Source organism: Cupressus sempervirens, chromosome 1 (genome assembly GCF_028749045.1).
Source record: "Cupressus sempervirens isolate cs-2001-9-10 chromosome 1, ASM2874904v1, whole genome shotgun sequence".
Classification (NCBI taxonomy): Eukaryota; Viridiplantae; Streptophyta; class Pinopsida; order Cupressales; family Cupressaceae; genus Cupressus; species Cupressus sempervirens.
In genome coordinates this window covers 760,718,928-760,745,744 of record NC_143118.1, presented here as the reverse complement: position 1 = coordinate 760,745,744, position 26,817 = coordinate 760,718,928, and the positions used below count along the sequence as shown (strand labels likewise).

The 26,817-nt window shown below is 33.6% G+C and overlaps 1 protein-coding gene across 1 annotated transcript in view; it reads left to right on the top strand.

The window, feature by feature from the left end:
• LOC149580124 (branched-chain-amino-acid aminotransferase-like protein 2) overlaps positions 1-26,817 on the top strand; it is a 213,263-nt gene that overhangs the window by 154,190 nt on the left and 32,256 nt on the right. The window contains exons 14-15 of the mRNA XM_089789539.1: positions 11,483-11,536; positions 11,674-11,757. Of these exons, the coding sequence (XP_089645665.1) occupies positions 11,483-11,536; positions 11,674-11,757 (138 nt within the window). The remainder of the gene's footprint in view (positions 1-11,482; positions 11,537-11,673; positions 11,758-26,817) is intronic.

Genomic DNA, 26,817 nt, shown 5'->3' with positions numbered 1-26,817 from the left:
ATATTCTTTAGGAAATTTTGACTTGTATGGTCTAGGTTTAACCTTAGGCTCTCTTGTAGGACATCTTGATGCGAAATGACCAATTTTGTGATAGTTATAACAGTGAATATGTAACTTACCATTGAATACTCTTGTACCTCTTTACTCTCTTTTTGCAATCAAGGCTTCAAGTTCATCCATCTTTCTTTCTTCTTATTGAATTTCTGCTCATTCACTTGCATATTTTCCAAGAATCCTGCTATTGGTACTTGCACTCTTTTATACCAGCCTTTACCAAACAATCAAAACATAACCAAATCATCACATAAGCATAGCGAACATAGATATGATTTCTATACGCACTCTACTGCACAGATGTAAGCTCACATACATAATTCTTTCAACCACTGACCCTGCTGATCTGATTAATAACTTGCAATATAAAAAGTCTCTGTCATGAACATAAGAACATGTGTTGTCATCTTGTCATTAATGAAAAAACTTGCTATTAATACAAAATGTCTGCAACTCATCCAAGTGCTAACGATGTCCTCAATTCCTGATAGTATGCTTACAACTAGGAGTTCCTGTAGGCCAGCAGAGTGGTTAGGGAACCCAACTAGGGGTCTTGGAGCTTAGTGGGGAGGTTTACAAGCCATTCCTAACAGTTTGAGGCAGCTTGCTATTGTTTAGGAGAGATTCCTATTTTTTTGGAGGAGACTGGGAGATAGTTTGGGAATCATTTTGCGCTATTTTGGATGATTTGACATAGTTTCCTGAATTTTAGGAGGTGTCTATTTTTTAGGAGGGTATTGGCAATCACACAACTATTTTTAGACATAGTCATTGGACTGGTGACAACACTCTGTTTTTTCGTTTTGAGTTTAGATGATGAATTTGTGAATAAATTTGAAATATTGAAGCTTTTACTTTAATGCTTTCTTTTATAAAATAAAGGAGGTTAGTAAGATGACTTTATGGAATAATTAAATAATTTTATGTGCACCCCGCATGGCATGCCTCTCCAAGGCTTAATGCTGTTTTAAAAAAGTGGGCCATGATAATAATGCTTAGGGAACCCTTGGAGAAATTTGAACCATGTAGAAGAGCAAAACTTTAAAAAAAGGTTTATCAAATACTGAAAACCCTAAAAAGAGTTTAACAAGGGTTGAAAGAGAATAAAGTGACATGAGGAGGTGTCGTTTGACCATTCAAGCTTTCATTTTCACAAGAAATGTGCTTCAACTCCAAGGAAGGGTTTGAGCAGTAAAGACAAGCCTTCTGGCAATTTGAAAACTCTCACGATTTTGAGTGCCTACAGGCATGAGATTGTCATGTCCCCTTTCTAGAGTGGACATCAGAGACGATAGAGTTAGCCTATCAGGGAGTGTTGTAGGCTGGCAGTGGTGTTTAGAGACTTGGTCAGGGTATACAGTGTTCGGATTTGGAGTTTCAGACAGTAGGAGGGCAGTTGAGAGCAGTTCCTTAATTGTAGGAGGAGTTCTCTACATTTTAGGAGGTGGAGATGGGTTATGGTCTTAAGTCTCTACGAGATCATTCTATGGTTTCAGTTTGGGGAGATTCAGAGACGTTGCTATTTTTTAGGAGTATTCCTAATTTTGAGGGATGAGACTATTAGTTATTTCGGATTATCCAGCATCAGTCATAGGAGGTGACGAGTTCAGTTTCACCTTGTAGAGGTGTTTTGGCTATCAATTCGCTATTTGGGAAATATTTTAATATATTTAAATATTCTCCCAAGTTACCATTTTGATAATTTAAATAAGGCTAAGTTATAGCCATTTTGGAGTAATAAGGGATTTTTTTGGCCTCATTTGGGTGAATATCCCTTGGTGTAATAGCTCGTTGGAAAGGTCTTGAACTTTTCTAAATATTTCTCTTTTGACTCGGAGCATTTCGGTGAACGAATTTCTTTCTATTGGGAAAAAGGTCATTTTCTGGATACTTGACCACTTTAAAAATGAGAAATATATTATTTTATAACCCAACGCCACATGGGGACACTTTTAGAGTTTGAGCTAAGTTTGGTGGGTTATAAGGAGGTAAAGACAAAGTTGGAAGACATTATTGACATATTACATCTTGGATTTGTGTTTTGGGCTCTGATTGAGCTTTCAGCATTTGGGACGCCAAACCCACTTGCATTGCCTATTTGGGACGTAGCCCCAAAAACAGTGGTTTGGATTCTTGCAGTTAGAAGCATCTTAGAGAGTATGCATTGTTTCTTCTAGGGAACGCAGTACTGAGTCAAAGTTTTAGTTGGGGTTTGGGTATTTTACCCATGTGTGGGCACTTTGCAGCTGTACGGCCGCACCTGGCGGCCATCTACTTTTCCACGTTGAGCATTTGAGAGCTAGATTCTGGCCGTAGCTTCCTTCTGGGTTCATATTTCACCTTCACGCCTTTAGGTTGGCTTTATTCTTGGATGTAATCATTTGGATATTATTGTAAATCTTCATCTGGTTACATATTAGGCGTATATTCAAAAAAATCTGCTTAAAGCGACTTTGCTATAAATGTATTTGGAATACATTCTTAGAACTGGTTCATGTTATTGTACTTCTATTACTTATTGAAAAATCATCAAAAATATAAAACAATCAAACCCTTTTGCAACATCTGTCTAGCTCTGCAAGAAAATTTTAATAAACAGGGAAAACAAATTTAAAAATATAAAATTACAACAGATCAGCAGAAGAGATCCATCAAGGATCTTTCAGAGATATCATCCAAGGGTATTTTGTTTGGGGAAATCACCAATATCAGCCTGTTGGGAGAAGTATTCAGCAGACAAGACCATAATAAAGAGCAGATTAAAAGGATCAGATTGCAGATCTGGGCCGTTTGAGCATTACTTATTTATATTTGTTCACATAAATCAACAGCCGTACCTCCCATTCAGCATTTATGACAATTCCAGCTGCGATGTACTGTTTGCAGGCATATACAGGATCTGGAATCAGAATTGCTGGAGTCTGATATCTCAAATCAGACACGGGAAAGTGCTCTTCAAGCAGCATACAGGATCTAGAAGCAATTAACAGATGCAGTCAGGTTTAATATGGCAGATTGAAGTTTGTAGGGCGATCAAATCAACTTATTGCACACAAAATGGTCTGTCTCAGAAATAATCAGACATGTATATGATTGTATGAGCATGTTGTGTTGTAACTTTAGAGAAAATAAAAATCTACACATTTGTCCTTGCAGCATCATTAATTTTACTTTTTGCATTTTTAGTTATATATTTTTTGTTCCATTTCACTTTTTGCAAACCAACAAGAAAAACCAAGAATTTTTCGAAAAACAAAACAAGAATAAAATCAGACAATTCTGAAAAAATTTAGAAACTCAGACTTTGCCAAGAAGCCGGATCGGTTGTGTTTGCTATAGTGCTATCTGAGCACAAAACTTCCTGCCATACCGTGAGCAAAATTTAAAACCTTGATGAGTGGACAAAACTATCAGACCTATACTAGGAGAAGACATCACACTCAGTGGGAGCCAACATCAATTCCTAAGAGTGATATTCTTGGTTATCACAGTCAAAATTTAGTAATAGGGAAAGGATCAGAGATATCATGGTTGAGAAGGAAAAAGAGAAAATTAGGTCAATCAGTCCTAGCCCTAGGATTGAGAGGAAATTTGAGACTATGATGTCATTGGAGTTGGGAAAAATGGCTAAGAAGAACCAGTCAAGGGAGGAACATCCTTAGTGCACTACCTATACAGGTGAGACTAACTGGATACAGAGCGAGTGCAGTACAGCTTCCTGTTCAGTTCTAAGGCCTCTATAACTTGTTTTAAGCCAACGAGAGGATGTAATAACCCTAACAGGCTATAGCTTCTATTCTGGCTCTAGATTCTAAATATTTTTGAAAGTTTGTGTTTTACAATTTTATTTTTGAATCTATGTTTTTATTTTATTTTTTCAAAATAGAACCGGTCCATTGCATAAAATTTGAGATTGCAATTTGAAACTTGCACACCTATCTTAACTCTCTTTATATTTATATACAGATAATTACAATGCTGGAAATAACTAGAATAAACAGCAAAAACCTTAAAAAAAGAAACAGTTTAAAAAACCACCAAAAAAAACAAATAACACATAAAAATTCAGAATTCTGGAAAAGATCAGACTTAACAAAAATCCATGTCTGTGGGTGTCTATTTCAAAGAAACTGTGAAAATTGGCTAAAATCCTAGCCTTCCAAACCTGCTGACTTGATCAAAATTTTGTTTAAAAAATCTTCGTTTGTGCTGTAGTAATGGGTAAACAAATTGATTGGAAATTTTCAATCAAAATTCAATGATTTTAGAAATCCTATACAGTGCTTAAATTCACAAATTTTCTGAAAAATCATCAAAAACTGGTGTGGGAACCTTTCAAATGTGTGAAACCCTCGATTTTTGATTACATTAAAAAAATATTTCCCAGTTTTGAATTTAAGGTTGCTGCAAATGTATTTGCACTGCCTGTTTGGTATGTGTTTTTCAAAGGTAGCAATCTTTCTCTTATATATATATATATATAGTGAATGAGACATGGAAAGACATGTCCCTTCATGGGACATGTCTATTCATAATTATGTAATTAATAGAATGACAATTTGAATTATAGTTATATATACTCTCTCTCTCTCTCTATATATATACATACTATAATAATTTCTCTTTCATATTTTAGTCTCATAGGTTTATCTAATTGAAGCTATCAAACATCAACACTCCTTCTTAAGCTAGGGAGGATAAACACAAGATTACCTCAATATAAAAATCAGGAATGACAAGTTTTAAGGATATCTTTGATCAGAAGATATCCACCATTTTAGATATCATCTCATGATATAAAGAGTAATGACCTCGGAATATCAAGTCACATAATATTCACCAAGTACTCAAAAAATGTCCATAGATAATGTATCCTCAATAATACTTACCGTAGAAACATTCATGTTTTGTTTAAGGAACTTAATCCACCATGCAAGATATAATCTATCATGATCCGTCTCAGACACCATTAGATGTCCATCACAATAGAAGGCTATGGTTTGTTTAAGGATCTTAATCCACCATGCAAGTTATCATTTATCATGATCTGCTTAGACATCATAAGATGTCCATCGCAATAGAAGGCCATGGTCTATTTAAGGAACTTAATCCACCATGCAAGTTATAATCTATCATGATCTGCTTTGACAGCATGAGATGTCCACTATAATAAAAGATTGAGTTATCGTAAGATCTTCACCATTCATACCCTCTATAGATACAAGTGATAATCATTTGGAAGTGGTCACTTTGTCATGATGCACATAGGAGGCAGCCCATTAAAATCATGTAGTCACATACATGATGTCAAAAGTTTACATGAAGTCAAAACTCTGTTTGAATCTGATATCAAGTTTTCTGACCTCATACAAATTTGCTTCTAATGAAGTGTTAAACTCCCTTTAAATCTGATATCAATCTTCTTCCTGCAAGAGCATCTCTGGAGAGAAAGGAAAAGATCAAGGCAAATAACTTTTACAGTAAGTATATAAATTCAAATAAGAGATGAACTACAAAAGTAAATAAATGTAGTTCTCAAAATATAATAATCAGAAAATAGTTATCTCTCTAAATATCCTTTAGAGATAGTATCTCTTAAAATGGTTCCTCTTCACGAGGCACTTGGATTACTCATACTAATCTTCACATTGTCTTTGTCTCTGCCTGACTATATGTTGCCATTCCAACAAATGACTCTTCATATATTTCATGCATATCCACCAACAATATCAATGTTGGCTTTAATGCCTCCAAAATCATTCTGACAAATCAATTTCATATCTTAAAGTCTTGCACAAGACAAACTCATCTCACGCCCGATTTGGTGTAGTATGGTAATAGTCTGGATACTGTAGGATGCTCACTTCTTTCATTTCAGAATACTTTCCAAATGCATCTATCCAATACAATCTCTTTTCATATTCTTATACTACATCAGATTATATTCACTGTGACTAAACATTTGTCACATTTGCTTTGCCTTTTAGATAGGAGTATAGTTTATATACTTATCACTCATCTTGAATATCCACTATAAGTCTATTAAACTGCACAATTTCCAGTATGCTTGTTATGAACGAAGTGTCTCGTTAACGCACCGTTAGACACCACTTCATTTCATCAATCAATTTTAACAAATATTTAATTTCATCAAATAAGACAAAACTACCTTTTCTTTAGATGTGACAAAGAGTTGCATCATTTCGTAACAAACATAAAATGACTCCGTGTTCCATTTGCAATAGTTGAAGATGACATGTTATTGGGATTTATTATAACTGTAGATGACATCCTGATTCCTTGTTGTCAGTAATATTATAATATTAATAAGCCTTCGATATGTAGTGACTAATGTAGTAGACTCCCGATAAATTGTTTCTAATTAGAGACGTAACTGACATTTCTATATCAATCATTATTTCCGAAACAAGTTTCAACTAAATATCTTCTTTCTTGTTGAATAAATTCCAAAATGTGTTCAAGGTTATTCACCAGTTCAGTCAATAAACGTATTGGTGTATATCAATTTGTTGTTCAGATATTTGTGACTTGCAGAAATAGTTTAGATTGATAAATCACTCAGTCTATTCAGTCATCCCAATGTGATCATATTTGACACTGGTCTACCGATGGAACTGCTAAAAAGATTTATCCTTTATACAGACAAGACAGCTCACCCCGTTAACTAGGTCTTTCCTTTAGATATTTTTACCGTTTCTAGTATATCTTTCAACTTGTTTAAGATAGTTTGATAATGAAAATTTATGCTCCTTTGAATTTTGTGGCAGAGGACTTCCTTTCAGATTACAACATTCAAATTGTTCTTTCACTAAAGAGAAGGCACATGAAAAGAACATTGCTTTGATATGTTACATCCCAATTTTCGCCCTAAAAATTTTTAAGTTGTTTATAGCCATTGAACCAAATTTTCATGTTCATGTGAAATCCAATTAGTTTATTATAGCCGTTGTTACATTATGTTAGTTATAATTGTTATTCATTCTTCATGTTCATGTGAAATTGAATCAATTTATTATAGTCGTTGCATCGATTTGATTTTCAGTTAAATCTACTCGTTGTGTTCATGTGAAATGGAATTAGTTAAATCTAGCTGTTGAACAATGAATTTCCTAATGATCACTTGAACGTTTTGCTTAACAAATGAATCTTGAATTGATGTTTTGGCAAGAATGTTGTTTAAAATTGTTTACAGGATGAAGACCAGAGAGAGAGGGGAAGCATTACGAAATGAGGTCATCGGACTGGGATGATCATATGATTCAGTCATCATGAATGACAGGTTTGACCTAAAAGTCGCCATGGCAAGGTTATTAGGGCTTGACAATAAATTTCTTAGTGGAAATCGTATGAGCTAAAATAAAAAATTAAAAACAATATGATTATAAAATAAACAAAGTTCTTACCTTTATTGAATTTATTAAATAATAATATAACTTAATATTATTTTACTCTCTCGAATTAAAATCATAAATAAATAAATACAAAGTGGCACCATTACATTAGAATTATTAATCCAATAATGCCACCTTGTAAATACGTATTTATAACTTAACCAAGATGATAAAATAATGTCAAATAATAAACTTTTCATCTTCCTTTTCGTTTCAATTGGTCCCTCTATTCATATTTCATCTTTTAAATTGAATGATAAAAGAATTTGAATGAATTCTTGTAACAACAAGGAAGCCGTAAGGTCGGCTTGTAATATAATTATGTGAGCTTGCCGTGTTCTGAGATACCATTCTCCTTGACTTCCGACTTCATTTCTTTGCAAGTTTTCATCGAGTTCCTTTGTTTGATATGGTGCCTACTACACTCAGAATTAATCGTTTTGCATTCCAAAATTAGTGTCACACCCGTGAAAGTTTAGGAAGGAGGCGTTGGGTCAATCACAGCAAAAACAACTGTAGAACCAGTGTATGTCACGTAAGATGGTGTTTCTCAAACTCTTCTTATTCCTTTTACCTTGCGCAGCTGAGTTTATTTATTTTTAAATCTTTCCATGCAAAGTGCAGAGTCGGGTTTTACTCTTTCATGCTATGTAATGAATCGATTCTATTAAAATCTTTCCAAGCAAGTGCTGAGTCGACTTTTATTTCTTTCCATGCTTTGTAATGAATCGGTTTTGTTAAAAACCTTTTCCATGCTAAGTGCTGAATCAGTTCTTAATTTAACCTTTTCCATGTGATATGATAATCATGCCGTTCTCAATGGGAAGTCTGCAATCATCATTTAAAAGTCAGAATTTACATTTAGTCATCTGCCAAAGCAATTCCATGCAATCGAATATCTTGTACGAGCAGAGTACAATTAAATTTACCAATCTTTATGAGTAATGCCTGAAGATTCTTCTTTAAACAATTTTATTATTAATCTCCGAATGATATGATCCAAAAGCTGCTAATCAGTAATGAGAACACCAAGAATATCACCCGGAAAATGTCAGAATGAGGTGATAAAGGAGTAGGATATGCACATAAAGGCAAATGTTCAGGCACCAAAGAGTCAGAAGCCTGATGGCCTGATTATGCTGAGGAGGTGTTGATGAACCTATAAAAGAAAACACATGAATGAAATCAGTAACTATTTTTATATAAATAAAATCTAATGAAATTAGCTCATGCAAAATCCACTTTCAAAATTAGTTGTCAAGCTTGAATGGTGGAGATCGGGTTATAAACCCACATCTTGAAATCCTTGGCCAGGGTGGAAAAAGGCATACTTGCCACAACAAATTGATCGTGTTGTTGTCCTGATGCTTCAGTTATTCTTTTGAATAACTGTTGGGACCTCAACCCACCTGAATACTCTGATTGCTAGATCAATGAACGTCTCGTGCCCGACCTCGGGGTAGGGAGGGCCGTTTTATTTAATTAGAACTTGTGGGGATAAGTAAAAAGGTTTGCGGTTGGGAGGTTAAGCCTATGATAATGCTTCTCCTCTCACCAAAGTCAGAGCTTGGACAACCAATTAGAAAGATTCTCAACTAAAAGAAGTATGTTCTTTCTTACCTGAAAAATAGTAATTTTCTTTGTATGTTCTTTCTTACATGAAAAATTAGTAATTTTCTTTTCAAGCTGTAGTTTCTTTTACTGAAAGGTTAGGAATTATCTGAAAATCTAGTTAGTTGTTTCGAGAGCATATTAATTAAAATTTCATTTCCATTAGTTGGATTTATTTTTGGCTGATTATATCAATTAATAGTTAATGCTAAACTTGTTCGAAAAGAAAAGCAAAGTAGACTCAAGGTCAGTTTTTAAACCGTTTCTGAATCCTATGTCAAGTGAATAGCAAAGTAGACTCAAGGTCAGTTTTTAAACCGTTTCTGAATCCTATGTTAAGTGAATATGATTTATAATTCAGTTAGTTAAAGAATGTAATTAGTTAGTTTTTTAACCAGCTGTTACATGATACCATGTCAAAGGGACTACTGAACTAAGACAAAAGGCTAGTCTATAGCAGGAATGCAAAATAGTGCTTGAGGGAAAGCAACAACAAAAGATAGAGAGGGGTTAAAAAGCAGAACAAGATATCTGAAACCTCACTACAAACCGGAGCCAAGATAGTAGAGAACTCTAAAACAAAAGTGCAATCATGGGGCCTGTAGTGGCCCTTGGAGCATTTCCAGGTCTTCCTAGAAGAGAAAGAAAAGGAGGAAATTCGTTGCCGAAGACAACTCTATGTCTCACAGATGTAAATTGACTCAAAGGACAAGGACCAACCTGATGCTTGGAAACACGTGCTAGCTCAAATCCAAAGAAAAAGGTGTTATGTTGACAATGCTGCGAACTGGCTGAGTGCTGAAGCTAGTGTGAATGGTCTCAAAGTCTAATGGCCTCTTGGAGATAGAGGGCCAAACATCTCCGATCCGTGAACCTAAATAAAGTGGAGAGAAATTGGACCCCTCTTAATAAGCATGAGAACCTCCCTATGATCTCATGGTAAACACAACATCAGAAAATGAAGTGTTCCTTTGTCTCGGGCTCCCCAATATTGCATCATCTTTTAAGCTGATGATAAGTCTCAATGCAGTGTCGATGGGAGGCCAGTCTAAAGGAGCTAAGGGGGAATTAGAGGAATGTGACTATTGGTGAGATAAGTAAAAAAGGTAGGTAATGAGTCTGTCCTGCAATTCCAAAAGATGCTCAGCATAAAATGCCAATCTTATGGTGAAGGCCCCTGTGGGACTTCACCCAAGTAGTGAGGTTGAATTATCTGTAAATTTTGGTTGTAATACACGTGTTCAACTCTTGTTTGGATGGGAGATGGTGAGAGGCATCAAGAGAATACTGAAATGGGGTGAGACAATCAATCTTAATCCCAATGGACCCAAGAAGGGCTGAAGCACAAGAAAACCAACCACGGGCCTGGCCAAAAGAAATAGAGGTGGCAATGGTCTTAGAGGAGCAATAAGGGAGTTAGGGGTACATGCAACACCCCTCACGAGAATCGACAAAACCACCAAGGCAATGCATAAACTAAATAAGATAAAAAATAGCCCCAAGCCTAAAGGGGTGAGCCCCAAACTCAGAAAAAATGTTGTTGTGAGGAATGAATTGCATGCACTTAATCCGCCCAAAGAAGAAGAATCTGGATCCACTCCACAGAAGCCCAATTGGGCAGAATATAGCTGTGATTTTTCTGGAAATTTGGCACAAATTCTCATAAGTGAAAATCCACCTTTATTCATGCAAATCTTGCAACTTATCCTACAAATTTGTATGATGTCCTTTTGGCATGTCCTTGTGTCACATGCATGATTCATTACCTCATTATTCCATAGAATTGGCACATTCACTGATACCGAGGAGTCTCTACGGCTATTATAACATGTTACAAAAAGTAAAAAAACACAATGATTACCAGCTACCAAGATATTTAATATTACAAAGGAGCGAAGGTATCCTCAAAGAAGAGATACCAATTGCTATTTGTTAAAGATAACATTGGTAGTTAGCAAGGCAGATGATAGTAAACTTAATGAAAAGAATAAATAAAATTCCTCAATTCTATTTTAAAACTTTATTGACAATCGTAAACTAAATATTGTAATATTACTCTAATAGATTCCTAGTTTCACTCTTCTATGATTAACAATAGGTATCTAGATGTGTATATTAGTAAAAGGTATTTTACTCTCAAATGTATGAGGATCAAATATATATAACGCATTACACATTGTATTTAATATTGTTTAATTTTCTGTTTCATGCCAAGTCCAAGTCTCAATACTTTGCTTGAAAAGCTTAATTCTTGAGTTTTGAAATTTAAAAAATGCGCTATTTAGTTGTTTTGTAGGATTATACTTTATTTTCTTCAAAAATGTTTGGCACTGACCATAGTGTTCACAGATGAATAAATTATAGTTTAGGTGTTGACAGAGTTCTTTGTGTGCTTTGTGTTTCAGACCCTGGATTCCAAAATTCATCACAATAACCTTATCAATAACATTCTTGCAAAGGTAATCTTGACAAACCATGCACATTTCTTTGTTTACTAAAATTTTCTGTCCGTATTTAACAATTTATTATGGAGTTTCAAAGCCTTTCCTTTCTAATTGCCTGTGATCATGAGGATTGAAAGCTGTATCTCACACAGATAGAGGGAAATCTTGCCAAGGCAGATGATGCAATTATGCTTGATCAATATGGTTTTGTGTCTGAAACAAATGCAACAAATCTGGTATCATCTCTGCCCCATGTACATTACTTTTTTATATTCAAGGAGAACAACACTAAGAAAAAATGAAAGTTCAACAGTTAGGATATTCTTCATGAGTACAAAGTTGGTTTAATATAGCTTGCAGTTCTTCCTGATTGAATTTGCTTTCTTGTTTGGTAAATTGGTTCATATAATGTACCGATTTACAGTCAATTTACAAGTATAGCTCAAATGAACAGCCGAGGGCAGCAGCAGCTATTTAGCTGCATATGAGCATTAGCTTAATAGTAGAAGCCAACAGTGAAAGACCAAGAGTCACTAAGAATTTAACATTGTCACTTTTGGGATTTAAATGGTCTCCACAATAAGAACCCAATGATTTATTTAATTCATTTTGACCTCTTGGACACCCTCTACTTATGTACAAAGGCAGTTGATAGTATGACGAAATTAAGAATATATGAAATATCCCGATTCGGATATTTACTAGATTTCTCTTCTTTCTGTTAAGTAACAAGGATCGAATTCTGCAAATGTAATTATCACTGCCATTGTTATTGATGTGTTCCAATTGCAGATTTGCTTCTCATATAAATATGAGGAGGAGGAGACATGTCTCATAAAGAGATATGTCTCTATGGTTAATCATCATTGGTTAGTATATTTATTATAACTAACCATATGTATAATATATAAAAATTATTATATATATAATATAATATGTAATATATATATTATATATATAATAATATGTATGTATAAAGAACATATAGCTAATGATGATTTACCATTTATAATGAATCTCATGATTATATCAATTTGACTGAACTACAATTTAACATAATATGCTATTGGCAATTTGATTACATACAAACTGATTACATTACTTAGATTCTTAATATAATCTTAAGTATATATGTATATGTATAATATTTTATATATATATATATATATATATATATATATATATATATATATATATAAAATATTATATGTATATATATCTACAATTAATGAATCGGTTATGTAATATTAACTTGAGGATAGACATAAACAATATAGTATATATATATATATAAAATATTATATGTATATATATCTACAATTAATGAATCGGTTATGTAATATTAACTTGAGGATAGACATAAACAATATAGATTCAATTTCACACAAGCTAACTTCTTAACACTCCCTCTTTAGCAAGGGAAATTGAAACAAGTTTAACTTACACAATAAGGTGTAATCATCATTATGTTTTAAACTAAGAGAGAGAAAAAAGAAAGAAAACATAATGGATTTTAATGGTGTCCGACTATCGCCCAAAAGACCCATGAAGGTTATCAATGTGTCTGGCAAAATCTGGCCCAAAGAACAAAGATAACCCAAACTTTCAAAACAATGGATTTTCATGGTGTCTGGCTATCGCCCAAAAGACCAATGAAGGTTATCGATGTGTCCGGCAAAATCCGGTCCAAAGAACAAAGATAACATCAAATTGAACCATTGTTTGAAGACAGATCATCTAAAATAAAGTTGTCACTTTATAATAGGATCAAAACACACAAAAGGTCGTCACCTTTCACAAGAAAAGTCGTCACTTTTCACAAAACAAGCTTGCAAGCAAATTTTATATATATTCATGAATATGATGCAACAAAATGATGCAAGTGTACCTCCATATCAACTAAATGATATAAGTCATCCTTGTGCTAAGTGCACCAGTATCATCTTTAGGATACATATCACAAGGTCACATGACATTAAGTCATGGAACATTTTCTACAAAAGTAGATTTATCACTGTATACATATAATCATCAACCATATGATGTTAGTCAATAAGTGCATAAGAAACAATAACACTAATCATATCAATTTTACCTTTGAAGTGATATGGTCTACTCCCTGTGAATAAAATTTTGGTAGAATCATGTTCTCTATTTGCTCCCTCTTAATCTGAAGCAATGTCAAATTTTGTCTTCATAATCTTAATCATAAAAAAAAATGTTCACTTCCAGAGCCTGCACAATAATCTTGGTAGCAAACATACCAACTTTATTTTTCTGCAAGGATATAAAGGAAAGGATCAATGCAATTAACTCTTATAGTACGTATAAGTTTATAACCAAGAAGAGAGAGACTTTAGTAAGTAGATAACTGTAACACTCAAGAGTAAGAAGTACTTATCTTTCTATGACAATCCATAAATGTCAAATCATTAACTCTCCTTTCTAAAGAAAGTTTCAAGTGGGAATTCGAACATTGTTTATTATATTTACCCTCCACAATGTGAAATTCCAACTCTTATATCATCGAACAATTTTACATACTCGGTATCTAGAGTATGATCATGCAAGTTATTTAAGGATCTTTTCATTTTCTTATGATGTTCACAAGGTGTAGGCCCATTAAAATCATTTTGTTACTCATAAAAACTTTTGAACTCCCTTTGAATATTTTAATCTTTTCAACCTTCAGGTGATAAGTCAATACTTCCTCATTATGTACATGGAGGTAGGCCCATCAAAATCACGAAGTCACACCCATGTATTTCCAGACTTCCTCTAATTATAAATAATCCAAGCTCCAATGTTGCCTAGAAGAAGTGTCAGACTCCCTCTTAATAAAGAAGAATACTCAAAACTTCTTTTGGAGCTACCTCAAAAGATTGAGTCTATACCATTCTTGTTTTCCTATAAGATCATCTTTAGATGCAAAGGAAGAGATCAAAGGAAAATAGTTCATAGAAATAAAAATAAGAGAGAGAGACTAAAATAAATAAATGTATACTTAAGAATAATAAATACTTATCCTTGATCCATAGGAAGATCCATATGCATTAAATCGAAGAATGCCTCCAATGGGGAATGCAACATTGGTTGAGATAATCATTCACCTCCCCTCAATGTAGGATTCCCACATGCTCATAATCATCAAAGATATTTTCTTTAAGTGCCTGACTTTATCCATCTTGATCATCAAGCTCTTTGGAGCTACTATCATAAGTTTTAGCATGCACAATGTGTAATGTATCAACTTTCTTTTCCTTTGACATCACATGATTTCCTGTGCATGTGAAGGATGTCGGTGTACTAGTGTTGGAACCTTAAATAGCATATATCTACGTTAATGTTTCACATTCGTATTCCATCTTTTCACAGTACATAATACCGTCAAGTTGCATTAATGTCATCGCATCTCCTTCACTGCATTGCAAGTAGGCATACCTTGACTGCCTTTAAAGGTTATGCTTAATGTTCGATATCTTTTAACTGTTCTGATTTTATCGTTCTGCACTGACCGTCATGTAAAGTCCGCTCTTCGCTTACCTTTCTTATTCGCCCAACCTGGTCACTTTTTTTTTTTTTAAGACTTTGGCCTGTTTAATATGATGCAACTGTAACATTTTGTGTTTTTATTGCACCAACCGATAATATAGCACCCAAAATCGGTTCTTTACCAGGCTTTGGTTGAGCAAAACTTGCCTCTTTAGCATTCAGTTGATCAGATTGATTCTTACTATTCTGAAACTGGAATCTAGGGTCACAAAAAAATGGTTTCGCAGGCTGTACTTTGGCTTGACCTCTGAAAATCTTGATGCAGTCTGCAACCCGAGATTTGACCACCTACATTCTTCTGTGCAAATGGAAACCTATGAAAATGAGATCGCCATTCTCTCCTATTAATTTACATGTATTTTCTTCAATCGCTGGTCCCTTATTCCTTACAGTATTTTGATAATCTATTTTCTGCAGGGTGATAGCTATATTTTATCTTTTTTTTTCTAATATCTTCCCTACAGTGAATGTCAGATATTCAGGGGCTTTTGAACACAGCATGAAAATTCTCAGCATCAGTTTCAATAATCTTTGGTGGAACAATTCGCGTGCTCCCAATAGACCTCTCCTTGAATTCTTGACAAGAATTCATGCCAAAAAAAAAACTGTTGCGCCTGTCAAAAATTCTTGACAACATATTTCTAGAGATAAAGATCTCTATTGTAGCTACAATCACCAATTGTTGTCACATGACAAACATTTAAAGAATATGAACTGCTCCTTTTGAATCACAGACAACATAAACAAAACTAATAAAATGATGATTACACAGAGAATGATAATGATATACTGCTGAATAATATTGACCAAAACTATCACTGTTCTGAGTCAGCATCACACCATGATGATCAATCAGTTGTATATCAATTACTCTGCATTCTAGAATCAAGAAGGATACATGGGCTTAACACCGAGCCAGCATAACAGACAAAGATAACGGAGAGATGTAACCCCTAATGAGATGTAGGAAACCTGACAGGGTTAAAATGCATAACTCCTGTCTTGTTGGAATCAATACACTGTCATCGCAACAGAGAGGCTCCACCGCATACAAGAGTTGAACATTCCAATACCAAAACACAGTACTTGTAATCACATTCAATATGCGGATTCCTCTTGCATTCCAATCTCTATTAGAATGATCAGTAATGGTTACAGAAATGTGTTGTTTCATCTTCAAAGGCATTGAACCAACAAAACGAGAATATCCATAAAGTGGATAGGGGACCCAGTGAGAAGTGAGCTGCTAATGGTAAAGATAATTGTGTGAAAAAAAGACTTTTACAGTAGCTGTCTGCACTAACGAGGAGGAACATGGTAGACACATGAATCAACAGCAGGCTGCAGATAGAATTCACGATAACATTGGCCATGCCCTACAACAGTTACTAAGGGATGATGCTATATTGTCTTTGCTATCTTAACAACCACATGAAGACTCTCTCGATACATGATGGTAACTAATTGATAGCTAGCAGTTACAAAAGAAAAAGGTCTCTTAGATTACAACACAGTTAGGCAAGAATTAAGTCACCGTCCACATAAATAAATGGCCTTTCATCTGCAACGCTGAAGACTATTCATAGTCTTCAAACGATGTGGCACTTCATATGGATGATGTTCAGCATTGAAAACTCTTTTTTTACAGACACAAAATACTCAACCATAAGAAAGGATAGAGATCACAGTAGAAGAGATTATACATTATCTTTAAATAGAAACTATCTCAGCCATAATACTGATGCAAACACACAAGTACATAGATAGCTCCCAGTATGCGTAAATTTTTAGGATTTGTGTCAGGTAGTCATCAATAATGATTCCTTCGGTGACCATAAGGAATTTGTGTAGATGAGAAACAAGGATTTGATTTTGTATCCATTGAATAAAACTTGAACTCATCGAATGTCTGTCAATCTCAAATATCAATCGCCCTTATTTCTCCATACTTGTCTCTAATGAAAATCTTCATCCCGTGGTTAGAAACTCTTTTGCATTAGGCAAGGATTTCTTACATTTGCAGTCGGCTCTGATACCATGTTAAGTAACATGGATTGAATTTTGCAAATGTAATTATCATTGCCATTGTTATTGATGTGTTCCAATTGCAGATTTGCTTCTCATATAAATATGAGAAGGAGGAGACATGTCTCATAAAGAGACATGTCTCTATAGTTAATCATCATTGGTTAGTATATTTAATATAACTAACCATATGTATAATATATAAAAATAATTATATATATATAATATAATATGTAATATATATATTATATATATAATAATATATATGTATAAAGAACATATAGCTAATGATGATTTACCACTTATAATGAATCTGATGATTATATCAATCTGACTGAACTACAATTTAACATAATGTGCTATCGGCAATTTGATTACATACAAACTGATTACATTACGTAGTTTCTTAATATAATCTTAAGTATATATGTATATGCATAATATTATATAATAATAATAATAATAAGACAGATATATATATATATATATATATATATATTTATATATTTATATATTAACTTGAGGATAGACATAAACAATATAGATTCAATTTCACACAAGCTAACTTCTTAACACTTTCAATATATTCAAAACTAAACATTGCAGATGTATTTCAAAATACAATAAGACCAGCAAAATCTCCAGTAGATACTAAGTCGTTCTTTCTCAAAATAACATTCGAAATGCCAGCATATGAAAGTACATTACATACAAATACAATTAAACTAGTAAACTCGCATTACATTCCTTCAAACACATTATTGCATTATACAACAACAATGCAATAACCAACATCCAATCCTAAATACAACATAATAGTCAGATTGGAAAACTTAAGAAAATAACTTGTAAGCACAAGCAAGACACCTAATGTAATGTCTTCAAGGACAATGGGTTTGCATCCACTGTCTGCTGAAATGAGGGGCTACGTCCTCATACTAGCTAAAAGCTGAAGCTTTTTGAAAAACTCTCACAAGAGAGAAAACTGAACTGAATCACAACTCAAGCATGCCCAGGAATGAGCCTCTTTCCCCTTTTAATACACAAACTAAGACTCTTCGACTCCCCTTTGGCTTTTGTCTTATTCCTTCTTGACCTTTTGCCCTCTTTATAACATTCAATTAATCTTTTAATAATTTTAGTCTACGCTCTCCTAGTCAATTTTAACATTATATATAATAAGACTTCAATATTTCTAATGTCCCAAAAAGGGACATTACAATATATTAGCGAAAGCTTTACTTGGATACGTTTTTCTTATTTGCAAAGGCACTTGATATATATGATGAAATAAAGAGGAATATATTAAGTCTGACCCATTATCCAATCACTTATTCTAGCTACTACAAATCAATAAAGTGGCAACCAATTTTCTAGTGATATTCCGAAGGGAACAGTTTTCAATCTTACAGAAAAATTAGGAACAAGAGAACCAATAATCTAACCCCATCTGCATTTCACTAAGGGCAATGTTCACTGATTAGGATGTAAATTTTGTATTTTGCCATTCACATGTATCATGCATTTTAATTATAATTTTGTTTTTTTGTTAAATTGTATGTATTGACTAAACTTCATTCTGTCATTTGTTATTCAATTTATGATCAATTTTAATCTGTTATCTAATTTACGTAAGTTCCTTCATGTGAGTGAGGATCTTGCCTTAATATTGATGTCTTAAATATATCAGTATACCAAATAAAGTGACATAATGATATCTCCATAATTTACAAGAAAGCATTATTATACACATTAAAACACATTAGAAAGAACACAATGCGAGACAATTCCTACGTGTTATATAATGGTCAATAAATATGTATTTATGTTAGATAATATGTATTTGTGTAGGTGTAAATAAGTATTTACTATTTACACTTTACTTAAGTTTACTTAGGTTAATGCATATTCATATTAGTTGCATGTAGACACCTAGGAGTTTGCATATTCATTTGAGTTGTCATGTAGGCAACATAGTACTTTGTGAAATTTCGCCAAGAAGTGGCAAATAACTTTGCTTCTTGTGAGAAGTTGACGCTGAGAAGTTCTTGAATTCTTGGCGAGAAGTTGCATACTTCCCCCAAGAAGTTAAAAAATCTCATGAGTAGAACTAGTAAAATTGGGACGCCTAGTGGTTTACAATTTAGTGGCCCAATTTACAATTTCAGCCTTTGGAGGAGATGAGAAGGGTTTTGATGGAGAGAAATAATCATTGACAACCTTGTAGATTGATTACAAGTGGATTCCAAGATATCTTCAGAAAATTCCGAATTTGAAGGAGGGTGGTTTTGCATCGGGATTGGATGACATTCAGGAGGAGGACAGTGAGAGTAAGGCCAATGAGGGCACTGAGTGTTAGGATACATATGATGAAGAGTTATTGCTAGTGCTAGCACCAGCTACATATTGAGTCACAATCTTTGCCATAGCTGTAGTAGATTGCTAGGGCTAGATCCCCTCCCACTCCTATAGTTTTTGCTAGAGCTATTGGGAAGGGAAAGAGGAAGATGTAGACTAGTGTTCATATTGTACTTGACATTTGTATTTGCTTATCTTTTTACAAAGACAATTTTCTATTTTTAATTTTCTTCAGAGTTTCATAGTCTCTAACTATATCTGCCAACCATCAACATTCCACATAAGGATGCACTTTTGTTACATATTGCATTTATATATATCTAGGTCGAGCTTGTGTGGTTTGTTTACTCACTTATAGGCTCATTAGATGTGTCTCCTTATTTAATTTTGCAAAAAAGTACATTTCTAATTAAATTTAACTCATTTCTAAAATTCCCAATACATGCCCAAGAAGTTATTGATTTATCTCTAATAATTGCCGATATCATTTTTTTTCCTTCGTTGATAAGTGGTAGAGAAGGAAAGTTTGAACTATGTATTTAATCATGAAGCCCCTGAATAATCTTTGTAGTTCTTCACCAATATGCACAAATATGACCTTTGAAAGGCTAATGTAGAACAATGGCACACACAATCAGCAACTTCAGTGCAATCATTCAATGCCTAAAAGTTGAATAATAATGGCTTCCAAGCTTGTAATGGCTCCTTCAGACCCTTGCTAGAGATACTTGTTAAATTCACAAAGTATGAAAGCACAAAAGTGATCAATTACATATATGGGAATGAGCTCTTAAGTCCTTTTTTATTCTTTTTTGTAGAGCTCAACCACATTCTTTACCAGTGTGAGATAAAAGATATATTCCCACATATTTTCTTTCGTTTAATTTAAAGTATATAACTTATATAACTTTTGTGCTTTTCCATAGTTTTGAATTAGACACCATTTAAAATAAAATTTAGCCACTTAAAGAACTAATCGTTGGGTCATGGCCCCATTGCCCTTTTAAATGATCATTGAAGTGACTTTATCAAATAACTTTATTATAAGTTTTTTAATATCATTGATTATACTCTTTTTTAAATAATTCCGATGTCAAACCATAGATTGCCATTGCAAATGGGATTATGACTAGTCATTTGATGCCTTGGTAAATTTAGTAACCCTCCTCTTTGACTTACTATAAATAATAAGTCCTCAAAAACACTCAAAACAAAGATAGTAGGAATTTGCAATTGATGACATTCTGCATTGTTCTATAATTGTCTTCCGTGACCTTTGCTAAGCATAGCAATTGCTAGGATAACTGAATCACTATAAATGGTAAGTCTTTCAAACTGCTTCAAACGAAGTGCTAATATACCTATACCTGGTCAATATCCACTATGCACCCTAGAAATGTCCCAAAATAGTAGGTAACCATGAACCATTATGCCCTCTATGCAAATAACTAGTCCACAAGGGTTGCAGTAATGGACTAATCTTATCAATTTAGCAACCTAGCTTATCAATCTTGTTATTATAATACTTATGCTCATCATGTCCTTGTCTTTTCCAATAAAGACATTTAACATTTGATGAGGATTCGTCTTTATAAGAGGTCTTGGGCTTAGGAGTAAGTTGTGAAGGACAATCCTTAGCTTTCTCAGAGGACTTAGAATCTTTATGTTGGTTCTTGTCCTTGCTACTTGAAGCCTCTAGATTCGGCTCCTTTACAAGGAGTATTTGAGACTTTGAAGGTGTCAATGTGCCCATTTGTGCCAACTTTGCTTGTTCCCTTGTGTGTAGTGTTGTTAAACCATCATGAGAAGGCATTTTGTATGCACTACCTAGAGCATCCATGGTAGCCTAACATGTACAAATAAATATAGAATAATCAAGACCAAGCTTTTGGACAATAGATAGTATCAAGTGGTCATCATATTTTGTAACCTTACCATTTAGACAATTGCTTGCGTAGAGAATTGAATTTCTTGAAGAAGTATTGGATACAATCAAAGTGTGTTGGATCAATCATCAATTTATTCTCCAAATTAAATTTATTCAACTTGTCTAGCCTATTGAAAAGATTCTTCCAGGCATTCCAAATCTCATTGGGATGTGTACAAGATGTGACATGATATCAAAGATCAGGAGAATCAGACAAATAAAGAGTAAAAGAGCTTCATCTCATCTACTAAACTACAATGTCTTTTCAACAACATTATAAAGGTCTGTGTAATAACCCTGACTGGTTATAACTTTGTGAAACACCAAATTCTTCTCTAATTCAATTGTTTGACATTTCGTCAAACACTTTGCAAGCAAGCTCTTATACCATTGTAATATCCTCTGCAATTCTGATTTTTATTTCTTTAGTGCTAATTTTAGAATTTCGTCAAACACTTTGCACACAAGGGATATATATATATATATATATATATATATATATTGCAGATCTAAAGTGTGATTTCTTTCTAGATGCCAAACTTTAATTGATACACTTGCAAAACTCCAACAACTGACAACAAATGTTTTTGTATTTTTTTTGAAACATAGAGCATTGACTATAAATGAGAAAATATGCATCTACATCAATAAGGCATTAGGGCAACAATTCTGATATAAATCAGATTACAAATGATCTTCTAAATTCATATAAATCAGATTACAAATGATCTCTACATGCCCTAAAATATTCAAATCTATCCTCCATGCATTACAAATGAAATAGATAGGAACTTGAAAAACTGCTCAAGGGAAATTTGGATTTTTACTGTAGCAAGTTCCTGTAGCAGCAATGACATTGTAGCAAGTTACTGTAGGGATGACATTATAGCAAGTTATTGTAGCGACGACATTGTAGCAGAGTTCCTATAGCAATATCCAACTTATTCCTTCTCCACAAATCTGGCCCTAGGCTACAAATTCGACACAATGAAAAGATTGATTTGTCTTCTCCAACAATCGCAACCCTTTGGAAGATATTTCACCACATTAGTTATGCAAATCAATGGCAGTGTTCATTCCCAACGATCAATGTAGCAACTGCAGAAACCTTTGGATGGACAAGTTATCTGGTAGAATAGATGACAATACATTCGATGCTCAACAATGAGGCTGCCCTCCCTATTTATTCTTTTCCTCCAATAGATGGACCTCCCTGTAGAAGAAATAAAAGAATATTTAATCCCCCCTTCTAGAAGATTCTTTTAATTTATTTAATTAACTTTAGTCACTTTTAATTAAATTAATTAATTATAAAAGTCACCTTTTAATTTTAATTTATTTAATGACTTTATAAGAAATAAATTAATCAATTTCTCCCTATTTCTCCACTTAGCCTTAAGAGAATGTAAAGGCTAATAACTCCATTGAGGTGCTAAAAAGATGGGGACATTACAGTCTACCCCCTTTTAATTGAATTTTTTGCCCTCTCTAGCACACTAACATTTTGTTAAACAATTCGCTTGCATATAGTTTGTTGAGTCTTTAAATGGCTCACAACTTTCTAATGCCATGTGATGGTTGGTTTGTTTGTTGGTTTAGCGAATCATTTTTTATTCAATATAAGAACAAGACACAATAAACTTGCACCAAATAGTAATGGCGTACATTATCGAATTTGCGCGCCTGGCCCATGGACCGGATTTGGGTTTGGATTTGCAAACCGTTATGTACCAGATTCACGTAGGGTCAGGATTAGACCATGTGGATTCAAGGATGGACTAATGGTTTGCGAATCCGAACAAACCACTGGGTCAAATTCGGACCCCGTACGAATCTAACATGACTCCACGCAGAATTGGAACAATCCGACTTGAATGCCTAGGGACCCACATGCCGAACATGGAATAAGCGCACACGAATCCACATATAATGCATATACATATATATGTATTTATAAATATATGCACACACGAATCCATGCAAATTATTATGGGAAAAGAATCACAAATCCATGAGTCAAATTTTTGTACCTAAACGTGTCCCTTAATCCAAATTGACAATTTAGGTAATACCAAAGAAATCAAAATATGATTTCTTTCAGAGTTCAAGAGCCTATCAAGAAATCACATATTAGATAGAGCTGTAATTTCTAGAGTTATGGTTATAATGTCTAGTAGACTACTACTACTGTAATGTTTTGTACTTGTTTAAATTTTCCAGACTTATCCAACATCAAAGGTTTTGCCGATGTAATGTTCCCACTCCTTAGGACAACTTTACCTATAGAAATAATTAATAATATAGCCTATTAAATTCAATTCTAATGTTTATTACCTAGGAATGACATTATTTCTACCCATCCTTAAGATTTCCTTTAATTGGGCTTCCTAATCCTCTGAGAGGATCCTCTATGTCCTGAGGAATGACCCTCGATTATTCGGCCTTCCTTCTTGAAACTTCCTTTCAAGTCGGGCTTCATCATCCTCTATGAGGACCCCTTGTGTTTCGTAGGACAATTCTCAATTAGTTAGCCATCCTATTGAAGGGAGTATCCTTAAGGCCTATTGAGTTTGTCTACCAAACCCACTACAATTCTCATATTAAAGACAATCACTATTTCTTACAATTCTTGATCTTGCTATTCCAATCCATCTTATATTTAGTTCCATGATCTTAATTTTTTATTAGAAGCTTATCATTATTAGTTACCCAAAGGGTCCCTATATACATCATTTAGAAGAAATAATATTTATAAATAATTACCATCAACCTAAATAAGTTAACAATCCTATCTATACATACTGTAGTATATCTCAACTATTGTGCCTACTTACCTCAGTGATGTTGGCTCGTAGTTGTTTAATGGTCTATTTCTCTATGTAATGGATTCCTTTTTGAATTAAAGTTACCTTTCCTATTCCAAGGGATGTCGACGCCGTTTGGAAATGATTTTGTTTAAATTTGTTAATGTATAGATTAGTTAAAATGTTATTAAATCTTATATTCATATTTCATTCTATATGTATGAGATATTTAATATACTCATATATATATATGTGTGTGTGTGTGCAAATATTCTAATATACAAATATGAATAAATAAGTTATGAATATTCACATCGATGTATATATATATATATATATATATATAATCTTATTCTATCGATATTAATAATTTGATGTCTACATATAATCGGGCATCAATATATTATTAACTGGTGTCAGCATATTAAATTGGTAATGACTTTAGTTGACCTGTCGTTAATATTAGTCACGCCTGATAGACGTGACTCAAGTATGAGTCATGGCTATTGGTCGTGACTCTTGAACATGATGCTCGCATATAAGATGTTGCTCCTCTTCGTCTTTGTAATACAACGAACACATAAATAAGTCTTCTAGTATATTACAGAGCAGAGAATACTTCTTATCATCTTCCAATATATATATATATATATATATATATATATTGTAGTACACCGGATCTTCATACCATCTTCAGTATTATATCATATCCTATCTTGAGTAGTTATTCTGATATCAGGTACTTTAACATGGTATCGGAGCAAGTTTAAAGAAGTAATCCTGATATCAGACTACAAATATCTAGGTTATAGAATCAACAAATATTATTTAAAATAAAATGGTGAATGGTATGAGGCTTGAAGACAGACTAGAAGGTGATTTAGATTTTGTAGGCTGGAAGCTACGTCTGAAACTTTTACGTAAAGAGCATGGTCTAAATAAGTTTATTGAAAAATTTAACCTATCACCTAAACGAAATGATGAACTAGAAAAATGGGAGAGTGACAACAATAAAGCTATGAAAATTATTGTGGATGGTGTTAAAACTCATCTACTCCCTGTAATCTCAGAACTAGATACTGCACATGAGATGTACAATGCTCTTGAAAATATGTTTGAGATAAACAATGTTGTTCGGATCATTACATTAAAGGACAGAATGTCAAATATTAAAACGAATAAAGGAGAGAAAATTTCCTCTTACTTCATGACAATAACTGAACTTTGAAATCAACTCTCATCCATAGGACACATCTGTGATGGAAAGGAGTTAACGATAATGACTCTTAAAGAACTTCCACCATCATGGGATATCTTTAGACAAGGGGTATGCTCTTGGTCAAAACTACCTAAATTTGAAAGACTTAAAGCTGATTGTATACAAGAAGAGTGTATGCAAATAGGTCGAGGCCAAAATGTTTCCTCCTCAAAAGAAGATTTTCAAGTTCTCTCAACTCAAGTAAATAAGAAGAAAAAAAATTAAAAGGAAAAAGGAAGCCACCTAACTTTTCCAAAATGCAATTTTATAGGTGTGATAAAATTGGACATCCAACATCTAGATGTCCTGATAGAACTAAGTCACAAGCTTCATTTGCAACCATTCAAAACTCTAATGGAAATTCTGAACACAATGCTTTCTATTCAGCACTCTCCAGGGAAGCATTAACCAGATCAAGTACTTGGATAATTGATAGCGGAGCCTCTCAACATATTGTAGGTTTTAAAGGACAGTTAGACTCTCTAAAAGAAGACTATGTTGATGAAGTAACCATTGGAGATGATACAAGCTATCCCGTAATGGGAATAGGAACATGTACTATTCCTCTAAAATCAAGGAAAACAATTGAACTTACTAAGGTACTATATGTACCTGGTATAAAAAGAAACTTGCTTTCTATCTCTGCTCTTGAAGATGAAGGACTCAGAATTACATTTATGGAAGGAAAGGTCTTAGCTTGGCCTAAGAATTCTAACATAAAAAAATGGCTCTAGACATGGATGTCTTTATCAGATTAACTTTCTCTATCTCTCTCTCTCTCTCACACACACACACACACATTCAGCTCTAATTCATGATTCCTTCAAAGAAAATGAAATTTGGCACAGGAGACTAGGTCATTTTCATTTTCGAGGATTACCTTCTATAGGAAAAATGGTAAAAGGCATACATAAACTTAATCCATACCATGAAGGAACTTGTAAAGGTTGTGCTTTAGGGAAGAATATTAAAACTACATTCCAAAATATTCAAACCAAATCCAAAGAAGTTCTAGAACTTATTCACTTAGACTTATGTGGTCATATGTCAGTTCCTTCTCTAGGAGGTTCTCTATACTATATCATATTTGTGGATGATTTCTCTAAGAAGACTTGGATCTATTTTCTTAAAAGTAAAGAATTTGAAGAAATCCTGACAAAATTTAAAGAGTTTAAAGCCCTTGTAGAAAACCTTTTGGAAAGAAAATAAAAGTCTTAAGAACAGACAATGGTAAAGAGTACATTTATAACATCTTTATAAATTATTGTAAAACCGTTGGGATCAAGAGGGAGTGTTCTGTTCCTTATAATCCTCAACAAAATGGAATAGATGAGAGAAATAATAGATCAATAGTTCATTCTGCTAAAGCAAT